The sequence below is a fragment of the Canis lupus genome, chromosome 1 (genome assembly GCF_011100685.1).
Source record: "Canis lupus familiaris isolate Mischka breed German Shepherd chromosome 1, alternate assembly UU_Cfam_GSD_1.0, whole genome shotgun sequence".
In the NCBI taxonomy this organism is placed as follows: domain Eukaryota; kingdom Metazoa; phylum Chordata; class Mammalia; order Carnivora; family Canidae; genus Canis; species Canis lupus.
The window spans coordinates 48401378-48415051 of record NC_049222.1 but is presented as its reverse complement, the minus strand read 5'-3'; the positions used below and the strand labels follow the sequence as shown (position 1 = coordinate 48415051).

General features: G+C 42.8%; 1 protein-coding gene across 5 annotated transcripts in view; it reads right to left on the bottom strand.

The window, feature by feature from the left end:
• The window catches only part of TULP4 (TUB like protein 4), a 222615-nt gene that overhangs the window by 30726 nt on the left and 178215 nt on the right, over nucleotides 1–13674 (bottom strand). For all 5 annotated transcript variants that reach the window (XM_038526439.1, XM_038526443.1, XM_038526441.1 and 2 more), the window contains 2 exons: nucleotides 8519–8699; nucleotides 5883–6017 (listed from right to left, as the gene is read on the bottom strand). In XM_038526439.1, coding sequence (XP_038382367.1) covers nucleotides 5883–6017; nucleotides 8519–8699 — 316 coding nt within the window. The remainder of the gene's footprint in view (nucleotides 1–5882; nucleotides 6018–8518; nucleotides 8700–13674) is intronic.

Genomic DNA, 13674 nt, shown 5'->3' with positions numbered 1-13674 from the left:
AAACACAACTCTACCAGGTAAGACCACATATGATGAAGCCAGCATGTTAAAGGTCTAACTCCTTTAGACCTTTAGAGTGTGAGAGCACAGGTAAGATGACTAAATCTATGGCTCTCTCTCTCCTGCTTGTGCCTCCATCCCTAGAGCAGACTCCGGGGTTTACAGATGCAAAAAGTCAAGAGTAAAGTCTAAGATTCTATTCATTTGATTTCTGTGCACTCTTGGGCAGATAAGGTTCAGATAAAGGACATAACTGCATATGAAGGCCTTGACTTTTATTCCACATTGGGATGTTGTGGGGGCTTAGAAAAGAAGATAAACACTTCTGTTGGATGGGAGTGTTGTCAGAAATGTTCACTCTGGAGAACCTATAAGCCATTTCAGTACCTATAAAAAATGTCTATGAAATAGTCTAATCCCAACATAAGCAATTTACTTATTCTGGCTGGTAAAACAAGCTATTCGTACTAATAGGATTATAGCATAGTTCTTCCCCATCAAGACTTGAGAACCCTATCTGGCTCTTACAGAGTCTGCTGAAATCCAGAAGTCAGAGGTCTCTCTGAGAAAGGCTGGCCGGAGCCTAAAGGTGCTCTGTCACGAAAGGACGAACTTCAGAGCCAGGTTTAGAAGCCAGCAGTGCCTGCGCCTCATTAGGTCACATGCGACCCCCACAGCGTTCTCTTAGTCACATGCAATGCCAATTTTGACACTAATAACAGCACATTCCGAGGTCTCCAGTGTTCCTGACCTCCTCTGAAAACCAGACAGCAGTCGGGGGACAGGATGGCTCCCACATCCCTGGAAGTGAGAGCTTGTGTATCAAGTGAGCCACTGAAAGCTGGAGACGGAGGCAGCAGAGGACTGAGTGAAGGCAGTTACAGATAACCACAAACTGAAAAACACTCTACAATCTGAGATAGTGAAAACATTGGTAAAAGGAGTTTTTTTCTTTTCCTTTTAAAAGGATATGAAGAAGGTTACATACAAACCAGGAAATGAAAAATAACTTAAAAGAATCAATTAAATATCCTGGTGTGTAAGATCTAAAACGAGACAAGAGGGGGAAGCTTGAGGATGTGTGCACATACTTCAGTATGCAATAGAAACCGAAAAGGCTCAGGGGTTCCACTAAGAAGTCGGCTGTGATCATGAAACTGAAATGACCTTCTCCAGGTTATAGTTTTTGGCAGCACAAAGATGTCAAAAAGAGGAGCAGCTAACACTGACACATACAGAAGACAAAAGCACAGAGCCTGTCGTCGTTCAGGACACAAGCAGCACTGTGGCTCTGCACAGGTGAAGAGGCCAGCACCCAACTCCCAAGGCTCCTCCACCAGCCTGCTTCAGTCAGGGAATGAATGAGTGACATACCTGTACCACTCTTTGTGCTATTTACTTATTTTAATAAGATTCTTTGAATCCTGCTACTCAGTAGTTTTTCCCAACAGAAAAGTGGGCTGCTGCCCCTGCAGGGCTGGCCCGGACACATAGTCCATTCAGACACTGCTCAAAGACTAAAGGCTCTGCCCCCAATGCTGGCGCCCTTGGTCCCAGGTAAGCCTGAGTCCACATATCCCCATGCAGATGACTGGGGATTTCTTTAGCGCAGTTACCAAGTTATAGTGAGGCAGCTATGGTCGCTGTGGGGAAGCTGTTCTTTAAAAAAAAAGAACAAGTTCCATGGGAATAACTCCATTTCTTGTTCTGTTCATTACACAACCAATAGCATCAAGTGCTGCAGCAACATGTATAGCCCTGTGACATGCAGCATAAGCCACTCCTGATGTATATACAATGGGCACACAGTCACCAGGGGAAATAATCTTTCCAGAAAACCCTGACACAAAGAATTCAGGAGTGAAATTAAGAAAGAAAAACTGGATTTGTTCAGTGTCAGCCAGGGGTGTGTGAGTACTTCCAGAGGGACTGAATTCCTAGGGCAGGAGTTTAAAATTCTCATAAATTACTACAGAATGAAAGAAATATTCACTTTCTAGATTTCATTATGATAAAGAAGGATACAGAAGCCTAGATGTGGTCAGAATCTTTTCTGTCCCAGAAAGTTTTTGAAGCTATGTCCATCTTATGTTAGAATATAAAATAATCCCCAATACCGTTGCCCAATCTTTCAGTAATGATTTTACAATTTTTAAACCTCTAAAAATTCACTTTAAAATACAAGCCAGAAAGAACAAACTAATGCTTTATTTAGTAATCCTCTTTTCACTTTTCCTAAGGCTCTTAGCAGTGGGTCTCTGGGCATGTGTGTGAAGTTACAAGGCACAAAAGAGGCTCATCTTCGTAAAGTACCAATTTTTCTTGGTGACTTTTTTTTAAGGTAATCTCTATGCCCACTCTATGCTCAGGGCTCAAACTCACAACCCCAAAATTATGTCATATGCTCTACTGGCTGAACCAGCCAAGCATCCCTTTACTGATGATTTTGAGGTGTTTGTCGATTTTTAGTCTCTTAAACATTTTACACACACAAAAATTAACATAGGCACACTATTTTACTTTAGTCAGACTGTCTTACAGATCTTTTATGCCTGGAGGGTCAAAATTTTACATACAGTAAGCAATGAGAAAATTTGGTGCTTTTGTGTTAACAAGAGTCCCTTGTGTGGGATTAGTGCTGGGTCAAAAAGAGGCAGCCAAGTATTCCTGGAGAAAGAACAGTGCTCTTATTAAACACCACATGTATTTGACCTGCTAGCTAGAAGTCTGGGGTTCACAGGGGCCTTTGTTCCTTGGATATCTATGTTGATGAGTCACCTTTTTATTAGTCACTAGATATATGTGTACTTGCATTTGTGTACATGGATTGTGCACTGAGAAGGCGAAAGTGATGAGCACATGAACAAAGTAGGAAAGTGTGTGATGGTAAAATAACACGTACTTTTTTTTTTCTTTAATAACAGTGCTTCTGGTGAGTGTACTAAGGACAGAACAACATTGGCACATACTCAATGAGGATGATGGGTACAACCTCTATCAGTCAGAACTACCAGAGGAGACAGGACCACTGACCAAAACCATTCTACTTCAAAATCAAAATCCCCTCTTGACTTTCTTAGTATATTCTACGCAGTGACAAAAGGAGGAAATTCTGTATAGCAAAGGAAATAAAACCTAGGAGTTTAAATTCTTTGATTTTAAAACAAATGTGTGGTGAAACGACCAGTGCCTTTGAGAGCTTTACTTTACTATATACAAGAGAGGAACTGGCTAGGTCAGAGAATTTCTGAGCTTATCATTCTACTGTTTTTCCTTGAAGGGTAGCAGAATATGCCACTTTGAAATATGCCATACTGGCATAAAAACTATTTTGAGCTAAGCAGCAGCAGATACAAAAAAAGCTCTCTCCTCCCCTCTGCTAAAAAGCAGGATGTAAATTTGGGAAGGCCCCCCCTCCCCCCCTCCCCCCACCTCGCCCTCTGACCAGGAAGGACAGAAGTTAATACTGGAGATATCTCTAGATCCTTATCAGCCCACAGATAGGACCAGGAGAATCTATATGACAAATTTCAGGAAGGAGCCCTATCTTCCACTAGACCTCTATATGTTTACCTTCCTACAGTTTGCTGTCCTAGAAACTTTAAGTCCTTTCCCTTTGTTTTGTCACTTCTCCATAAACAGATTATTCTTTTGTTAACATGCTTTATAAGCCCAAGTTCTACCCACCCCTTTGAGTTACTCATCTCTGAACATTTTCACAGGTAAGTACAATGCACGTGCTAATAAACTTGTTGTTTTTTTTTTAAACTTGTTTCTTTTTCACCTGTTAATCTGTCTTTTGTCAGTCTAATTTACAGGGTCACAGTCAGAGAACCAAAGATTTCTAGAGGGAAAAGTCTTTCCTCCCCTACATTATCAAGGAAGAGATAGTAACAACAAAGGATAAAATCCCCAGATAAGGTGAGCTAATTTATGGTTCACTGTGTGATAAATAGAAGTCCTCAAAGTTGGGATACTATGTAGATTTTTTCTTTAAGGTAGAATTTCCTCAGTTTCCACAGGTAAGCAAGATAGCAAAGAATTTGAAAAATTTGCTATATAAAGAATACAATGGAAGGAGTATAAGCATGCTATTTTCAGTCCTGCTCAGATACACAGTAGGGAACAAAGTTCAGGACTCCAGGACTAGAGGCAAGTTCTGATGAAATTAATCAACTTGGTTAAAGGTTTAAAAAAAGTTTTCTCTTTTAAGATTTTATTTGAGAGAGAGGGAGAGAGAGAGAGAGAGAGCGAGCGCGTGTGCACAAGTGATAGGGAGGGGCAAAGGACTCCCCGCTGGGCGAGGAGTCCAATGCGGGGCTGGATCCAGGACTCTGAGATCATGACCGCAGCCAAAGGTAGATGTTTAACTGACTGAGCCACCCAGGAGTCCCTAAAAATAGAATTTCTAAAGAAGAGCTTGGATTACTAACTATATGTGAGAATTTATGATGACTATCCTGCAGTTTGGCTCCACAAAGGTCAAAACCTTCAGAAAAGAACACAGAGAAGCCCAAGGAATTTAAGTTCACCATCACTACACACATACGCACACACACACACACACACACATAATACTCAGCTTTTAAAGGAGCCCATTTGTGTATGTGTATAAACACAGACTTCTGCAAAGTCCATGTCCCTCAGGAATTTAAAGACGAAGTAATTCCTTACAATTATAGTTTTGAGACAAAATGGGACATTCATAAAAGGGAGCAGAACTTCTAAAAATATACAATTTTAAAATAGAATACATACTTGGGGGTGTGCAGACAGGTATAACACATTACAGGCAATCAACAGTTAAGTATATGGACTTGTGGTCTCTACAGGCCTGTGAGTCTTGAATCATTCAGGCAAGAAGCACCTGCTCCAACTCTCTGGTTTGAGGGTCAGTTCTGAATGACAGGGGCAAGCTGAACTGCAGTTTTGGGTTTGCCCTTGACCTTCCATTTAGAGTATAGTGGGTCCCTTTATTTTTATTTATTTATTTAAAAAAATATTTTCTTTTCCTTTTTTTTTCCCAAAGATTTTATTTATTTACTCATGAGAGACACAGAGAGGGAGAGAGAGAGAAAGGCAGAGACACAGGCAGAGGGAGAGGCAGGCTCCATGCAGGGAGCCCAACATGGGACTCGATCCCGGGTCTCCAGGATCAGGCCCTGGGCTGAAGGCGGCACTAAACCGCTGAGCCACCCGTGCTGCCCAGTGGGTCCCTTTAACTTTGAGACCAGAGGCAGTCCAGAAATTCCTACATCGCACCATTTAATCCTGAAGAGACAGAACCGTTTTTCCAAAGAACTCATCAGGGTCACAACATAAGTAAATATCCTCAAACTGCAAAATTCAGAACGCACCAAATGCCTACAGACAGCGATTTTCTTGAGATAACAGATGTCTTAACATCTGTCAGGAAAGTGTCAGCACTTGGAGGCTGATGTTTGCATCAGTGTCTCAGTCTGGCAACTGTAGAACCTCCGTAGTTTGCTGAGGTAACTTTACCACACAACGATCAGTTCCTTAATGAGTCTCAAAATAACCGGGGCCCTTGTGAGGCTGTGCTGTGTGTGATCTGCTGCTGCAGATACTGTACAGGTATAATGTCAGCCAGAGGCAAACACCACACACCTGAAAAAGGATAATTCTTGTCGTGGTAGGAAAAGAACAGAAAGACGAAGACCATCAGGAGTCCCTGGGTATCGGCTTGTCAGATAAGCAGAGAAGCGAAAGGAAATGGCTTTCATTCACAGACTCCATTAAGCCTGGAAGAGGTCACTGCAGAGGGACGGGCACGGATAAGTAATGGGTGTAGGATGCCCACTGGAAGGCAAATGCACACAGGGCAGATGTGTGGGCCTGGGGTCACATGCGGCCTTCTGTACCTTTCAGCCCCGAGCGGATGACAGTAGGAGACAAGTCATCATAGTTGTTCATCAAGCTGATGTCCCCCGAGGTGAAGCTGACAGTGAGCAGAGGCTTGATGTTCTGCACCGGGATGGGATATGCTGCTGGACCATCTGCCGGGACAAAAGGGCTGAGTGAAGAGAAGGCGATGCACACGTGACCCACATCCAGAGCATGCTACTGCAGTCTTGTAGCCAGTCTGAGAAACTGCCTGATATTGCAGATCAGACTCTGGACTGGGATGTCACTGAGTAAGGCAACATTTGCTATGACTCAGGAACGACACAAGGCCATCAGAGGGATGCTTCCCAGAGAACTCTGGAATGAGAAGCAGGGTGGGGACAGTGAGCCCTGGAGGTACCAACTGGGGTCCCTTGGGCTCTGTTGTATGGTGGTGAGAATATATGTGAAAAGATTATTAACTTGTGTATTAATGTGTCATGTTTCTACTAATGTGTAACCATAAATAATTTTAATGTCATAACGTGTAAGGATGGTAAGAGGGATGAAAATGGTATCTTAATCCTGGTCCAATGTACAGAGAAAAGTTGCTTTTCAATGCTATTTCTCTTTCATTGAACATTATAGGAAATGAGGAGCCACAGCAGCCACCATGAGTTCTTTGTTAAGTGTTTATCATGAGACACCCCCAAATCTGGAGAGAAGGCCAAGGTGGGATGTGTCTCATAAAGAATTCTGCTATACCTACCATACACAGCCAGTATGAAGAAAATTCTGCTTTGTAAGTTCAAGGAGTACTTGTGGATGCTAAGGATGCTGTGATGGGTCATGTTCTGGAATTCTCCACATGTTTCAAAAGTAAAAGTCAGTCCTTTCCACAGGCCAGGATAAATCAGGGTTCTTTCTGAAGAATCCCAGAGGCCTCACACCCATGCTGAGTTCATCTCTGGCAGTCATGCAGATTGGGCCGGCCTGACATCCACACACTCAGCCCCCACTCAGCCTCACTTGTGGAGCATTCCCAGTTGTGACTTTCCTTTGCTTCACTTTAAGATGCTGTAGGTACCTACCTCTATGTGCAAATTCCCTAGGCCATCAAGAAAAACCCTGTTATGTGAAAGGCAAATCCCAATCTTCCTCCAAATTGCCCCATGGCTCTAAGAAGGGAAATAGGTTAGAGAGGCAGCCAGGAACTAAATTCTATTCTTGGACTTATTCTGAACCCGCTTTATAAACTTGGGTCTCTGGATCTTCCTATTTGTTTCTTCCTATTATATATACATGGGGCTAAGTAAACTTGCATTCAATAAAGCTCTGTTTTAAAAGTATGCTGAAAAGTACCCAATGTTGTAAGACACTGACTTTATTACTACGAGGCTGGAGAAATGATCAACACCTCACTCAGGGCTAGGGTCCTACTAGGAAAAGGTACAGTTATTTCTCAAATGGAAGTACTCTCTCTTCCCCCAAGCTCCACCCATCCTGAAACAGTACCAAGCATCTGAAGTTTCCTTCATGTGCAAACACTGTCTTCTCCTCCAACAAATGACTAAATGAATATGTGCTGTCTCTGGGAAGCATCATGTATTATATCATGTCTGGGACAGAAGACGACAAAATGAGAGCACTCCAAGCACCAATGGAGATAGATGCTGTTGGGCGGGGGGGGACAAAATTAAAGAATATTCTTTAGACCAGCCCTTCATAGGATGAACATGCTCACAGGCACAAGGAAGGGAGAAACCGTCTAGCCTGTCGAGGGCGCTCAGTGAGCAGCGCGAACACAGCTGTGCATGCTGAGAACAGAAATACTGCAGCTGTATAACCACGTCTAATCTGCCACGATTTCATAACACATTTTCCTTTAAAAAAAGAGGTATGGAGTATTGGGGACGAGCCCAAACCCTGAGCAGACCAGCGCTGAATGCTGCTGTTGGTGATGGGCAGCGTGACCATCAAAGGCTTCTGCCAGTGTGTGGATGAGGATGAGTGTGTGTGTGTGTGTGTGTATGGGGGAGGTCTCTCATACAGTTGAGGGATAAAACATACTGCGAAGGTGAAGGAGGCTGGAATCTGAAATTACCCCCATTGAGAGCCTGAAACTTTTCCTTGCTGCTCCAGATCTTAAAGAATTGTTTGGCAATGGATCTAATCTAACCATTTGAGGCTTATGGGGGCAGGAGACAGGTTCTCCTGAACTGAGAAAAGAAAGTTTTCGTCTGAAATAAAGACGACGGAGCACGGATGGCAGCCCAGCATACTGGCCTGCATTACGGGCAGAACTAATCCTTTTCTCACATAACTAAAGCTACAGGCTTTAATGACATTAGGGATTTCGAACACCACAGATTAAGTTATAGTAATAGCACAGCATTTCTCATCTCCAGCTCTCTTTATTCTCATTAAGCAGCTAAGACCCACAACACCCCAGGGACACAGAAAGGGTCATTTCATGTCTAGTGAAACCTAAGCCAATGGAGCTTCATCAACCTGCGCGGTGATTCTGAGAAAAGGGAAGGCAGAGGGAAGATAGCCGAATCAAGACCCAGACGTTCCGCCATCCTGCCTTGCGCATCTCCAAGGCCCTCCTGGTATGTCAGGGTGCCATGCAGTATGGTGCACCTTCGCCCTCCCTCCTCCTCCTGCTGGCTACCTTGGGGCGGGGAGTAGTCGTCCGAGTCGGTGTCGCTCTCACTGCTGTCCTCCACCAGGAAGGCAGGGTAGTTCCAGGACATGCTGAGGATGCCATCAGACTCGTGCAGGAGGACGTGGGCCAGCATCCTGCCATGACAGTCCATGACGATCACCTGCCCATCAGCCGTGCCAAACAGCACCTGCAAGCAAGGATCGGGACCCTTGATGGACGAGGAGAAAGGGCTGCAGTTTCTGGCAAACCCTGTCATCTCAACTTGCTTAGAAGGATAAAACGTATTTAGGACTAAAAAAACAGAGCAGTTAAGTAACTGAGGCGATACACAAAGCATTAAGCACCAGAAACTTAGCTGGCTATTATTGCAAGAATTTTAGTCCTCTAATATCAAAATGTGACTAATGGTAAAATAAACATATTTGTTAGGTTGTATGGATATTTACAAATGATATCAGCAAAATCACTGCCTTACTTTTTGTGGGTTTTGTTTGTATGTTTGGGTTTTTTGGTTGGAGAAGGAGGGTTAAGAAGATGATATGTATTTTTCTTGAAAAAAAAAAAAGCAACAGTAGCAAAGGTTCAGTAAGAATTGCTCAAATTTAGAAGAAAAACTTCAGCTGTGTGTCTGACAAAAGAGAAAATATATTTGGTTATATAAGCAGGTTATCTAACCACGTTTGGAAAGAAGAGGCTCTTGAAATAGTTTGTCTAATGTTTTATTTAACTAAGAATAATACTGGTATTAATGTATTAATTAATCATTAAGGTTCTAATGTATTAACAGTATTAACACATTCATTGAGCGTTTACTTTGTGCTAAGCACTATACTAAGAGCTTTACCTCATGTGTTGCCAAAATAATCCTGGGAGGTAAGTACCAGCATTGTCGATAATGGAGCTCAGATGGGCCTGACACCTTGGTGTGTGGAGGAAGGGCTGCCCCAAGGAGTCCCCCTCACTTCACCTGGCCCTGGAGCACACACGCAGGAACATGCTGCGGGTGTGGGCAAACACACGGTCAGAGTTAAAGCATGGAGAGGGCAAAGAAAGGGTTAACCCCCATCCATCAGTGCAACAGAGAAGCATCTCACAGCCGCTAGAAGTCCCTGGCATGAGTTGTGCATTCTAGCTGGTTCATTCATGAATGACACCAAGGGGGTGAACCAAGGGGAACCTTGGGGCCATGGAAAGGAGGAGCTCCCCAAGAATATAACATGTTCTCTTCTGCTCTGTGTGTGTGGCTCTGTACTTTCTCCATCTGTTGGCATATTTTTTAATTTTTAAAGGATTTTTATTTATTTATTCATTCATGAGAGATAGAGTCAGGGACACAGGCAGAGGGAGAAGCAGGCTCGCTGTGGGGAACCCGATGTGGGACTTGATCCTGGACCCTGGGATCATGCCCTGAGCCGAAGGTAGATGCTCAACCACCCAGGCATCCCACATCTGTTGACATTTAAAACTTTTTCTTTTATGTTTACTGAGATCTGTGCATCCATCAGCAATGATTGTAACAAGCATGCAGATTCTTTCCATTTTATAGATGTAAAAACAACTTGAGAAGTCAGGTCAGTTGATAAGCCCATTAAGTGATCAGGCCACTGGGCTATCTTACTGGAAAGACTAGGATTTACACAAAGGTAAAGTTATTTAGAGCTTATTAGGTCCTTGCCTCTTTTTGCTAAGATTTGGACATTAAACTCCTTGGGAGCAAAGACTATCCACAGCTGTTCCTCTTGTACCTAACAGCTTTGGGTACAGAGGGCACTTAATAGTATTTACTGTTAAATGAAGGAAAGTCAGAGACCATCAAAAGGCATTTTTAGGACATAAATCCTGATGATTAAGACAGGTGAATTGCAAAGGGATGATATATTTCATTTAAGTAGTAAAAAGCTCACAGAATTTATAGATCTGTTTTTGAATGAACTGACTGTCCATCAAATACTCCTTTAAACATGTCTACATTTTAATGACTGGGGAAAAAAGGGGCTAAATCGGGGCAGTGAGGAATCTATTACTGCACTTGGCTTAAAGAAAAAACAAACTACTAGGAATACGATGAAACATTGTATAAGTTGAATTTTTGGCTGCCAATGGAGAAAGGAGTATCGGCTGGCCTGTCTGCCAAGACCTCAGTGATACAGGCTCGGAGATGCAGGACTAGGGTTCCCATATCCTCCTTCATTTGCTCATGTATGTTTTGAAGAACGGCTATGAATCTTGGTGCTGCATGAAGGAGTTAATTTATCACTAATGACTTTTGTTTCTAATAAAGATAGCTTGTTAGCAGGCCACAGCCAACCGTTCTTCCTCACAAGTACTCACAAGTACTATGCATCAATCCCAAACCAGTTCCCACCCTCCATCCCCCATTATAGGTTCACATTACCCTATCATCTTCCACTGGCGCACACTCATCACTACTTTCACTTATTGCACCATTGTTTGATTTCTGTCTGGCTTGCATGCTTATAAGCTTTTCAGGGCATGGCCGATGTGCGCTCTGCTCACTCCTATCTCCCCAGGGCCTGTCAGAGTAGATGACACATGACAGGAAGTGCTTATGAAGGAAGGGAGGAAAGGCCTCTGCTTTGAAGTATCTTTTGAGTAATGTTCACATTTTTCCATTTTGGAGAAGAACAGATATCAGACAATAGAACAGACATCTAATTTCTGAATAGAAGAGGATGGGTGATTTAGTGAGGCATCAGTGTGCAACATTACACTAATGCCAGCCCCCAAATTCTCCACCATGAATCACTCCCAACTACAGCTCTCCTGGGAAGATAACACACTATTAAGATCAGAGGGAAGGGGAAAAGCAGTGCTAACAGCCTAGTTGTCAAGCAGTGATGGAGGAAGTTACTCTGTTTGGGAACAAGCCTGTCACAGATAACTGGAGAACACTGATACAACATGAAATCAGATTTTTAAAAATCTCTATTTCAAGTTCTTTTCATGCCTAATCACTTCCAATGAGACAAAGCTTATGTGAGTGAAGGACTTTAAGAGAACAAGGCAGAAAAGTCTAATAATAATGAATACACAGTAGGTACATGCACCCATCTCTGTTTCCACTCCTTCATGCTGGTGCTCAAGATAGGCTGGTGCTGGCTCCTTCTTCCCAGATCTGTCTCCTCTTCTAAGCATGGCTTCAGGCTATCTTCCCTCTCTAGGAGATCACAGTTGTGTCCATGGCCTCAAAGGCCCTATTCAGGGCTGTCTCTCTGCTCAGGCCTCTCCCCTATGTTCCAGACTCCTGCATCGGATATTTCCTACCTGACCCCTACCCCTGGATGTGCCAAAGGCCCTTCAGAACCAACATGTCCCAGATGAAAAGCATAACTTCATCCTTTCCCCAACCTACACACACACATACACACACACACACACACACACACACACACACACACAGAGTCAGATTGTCTTACAGCAAAGACTATGGCTTTTTATCTCCCATATCTAGTATAGTGTCTGGTATGGAACAGGCATTGAGATATCACGTGTGAAGGCTCTGGGGACCCACTACATGGAATGGAATTAATCTAATTCTAACCATGGCCCCCCCAGTATCCCTCAATTTGGCTGTTTTCGCATGCCTGTCTTTCGAATTGAACCATGAGTTTCTGCAGGACAGGTCTGCACCCCAGGTTCTCAAACGCTGCCTGTCATGAGCAGACACTCAGAGACTATTAGCAAATGTATTTCTGCCCAAAGCTTTGTTTGGTATTTGCCCAGTCTACCTATAAATGAAACAAAAACTGGGATCCCTGGGTGGCGCAGTGGTTTGGCGCCTGCCTTTGGCCCAGGGCGCGATCCTGGAGACCTGGGATCAAATCCCACGTCGGGCTCCCGGTGTATGGAGCCTGCTTCTCCCTCTGCCTATGTCTCTGTCTCTCTCTCTCTGTGTGACTATCATAAATAAATTAAAATCTTTAAAAAAAAATAAATGAAACAAAAACCTTTTTCCTTTCTTTTTTAAACTATAAACCAATACTCAAATCTTCCATAAAACTGGCCTATAAAATACTTTCAGTAATGGATGAAATAAATTTCTGTCTCATATTTTTTTTGTTTTCTCTGTTGCATTGCAGGCTTCATGTAGGGGCCTGGACGATACTCCCTTTGTCATATGTACCAAGAATGAGACAAGCTGGTAGAAACCTGGGGCCCTCAGGTCATACCCATTCAATGGCTCCCCCTCATTGCAGGCAGTGTTTAATATCAGTGTTCTCCATTCTAAATTATTTTTAGATGTAATTATTTAAAAATATTACACAATTATGACCAGCAATTTAAAACGAACCAAGCCACGAGCCAAAGGTGGTTCGAAGATGTAAAATCAGTCAGAAGATTTACATTTGGAGCCAGCGATAATATCTCGTAAGTACTTTTATTTTTGGAAACTGGTATTCATCTACATTTTTGAATAAAAACCATATTAGGAAATTTCAACTATAAAAATACAAGCTTCTATAAATGTTCACCTCTTTTGTAGTAGAGTTTAACTAGCAACCAATTTAACTAGTTCCAGAAGAAGCTGACCTTTTTGTCCATTTATTTTTCCTTTGTGATTTAAGCTAAGGGAGCAGATAACAAAGTGATTACATGCTCCTCCTAGTAACGTCAGCCCTACTGGTGGCAAATGTCTAAATGTGCCACTGCAGAGAGAGGAAGGAAGGGAAAAAATATGATGTCCCTTTGCATTTAGAAGGAATCTTCTGTTCAGAGACGTCACTGAAGTAAAATTTTATTTTTGAAGGACCTCTCAGTTGGAGGTTCAGAGCACTAGTTTTCAAATGCTTCAAGGCCAGATTTGAATATTTTACAACTAAAGAGAGTCACTGAAATCAGACCATTGTAAATGACAATTCCTCAACTGATTAACAGATTATTTCCTGGTTCTTTGAAAAAAGGATGAAATGTAATTTCACAGTTGACTATAACAATCATTTCTCTCTCTCTCTCTCTTTTTTTAGAGGGAGAAGGGCAGATGGAGAGGGAGAGAGAATCTTAAGCAGGCTCCACGCCCAGTGTAGAGCCCAATGCTGGGCTCGATCTCACAACCCTGAAATCATCATCTGGGCCGAAATCAAGAATCAGATGCTAAACTGACTGAGCCACCCAGGTGCCCCAACAATCATTTCTAGAACAGA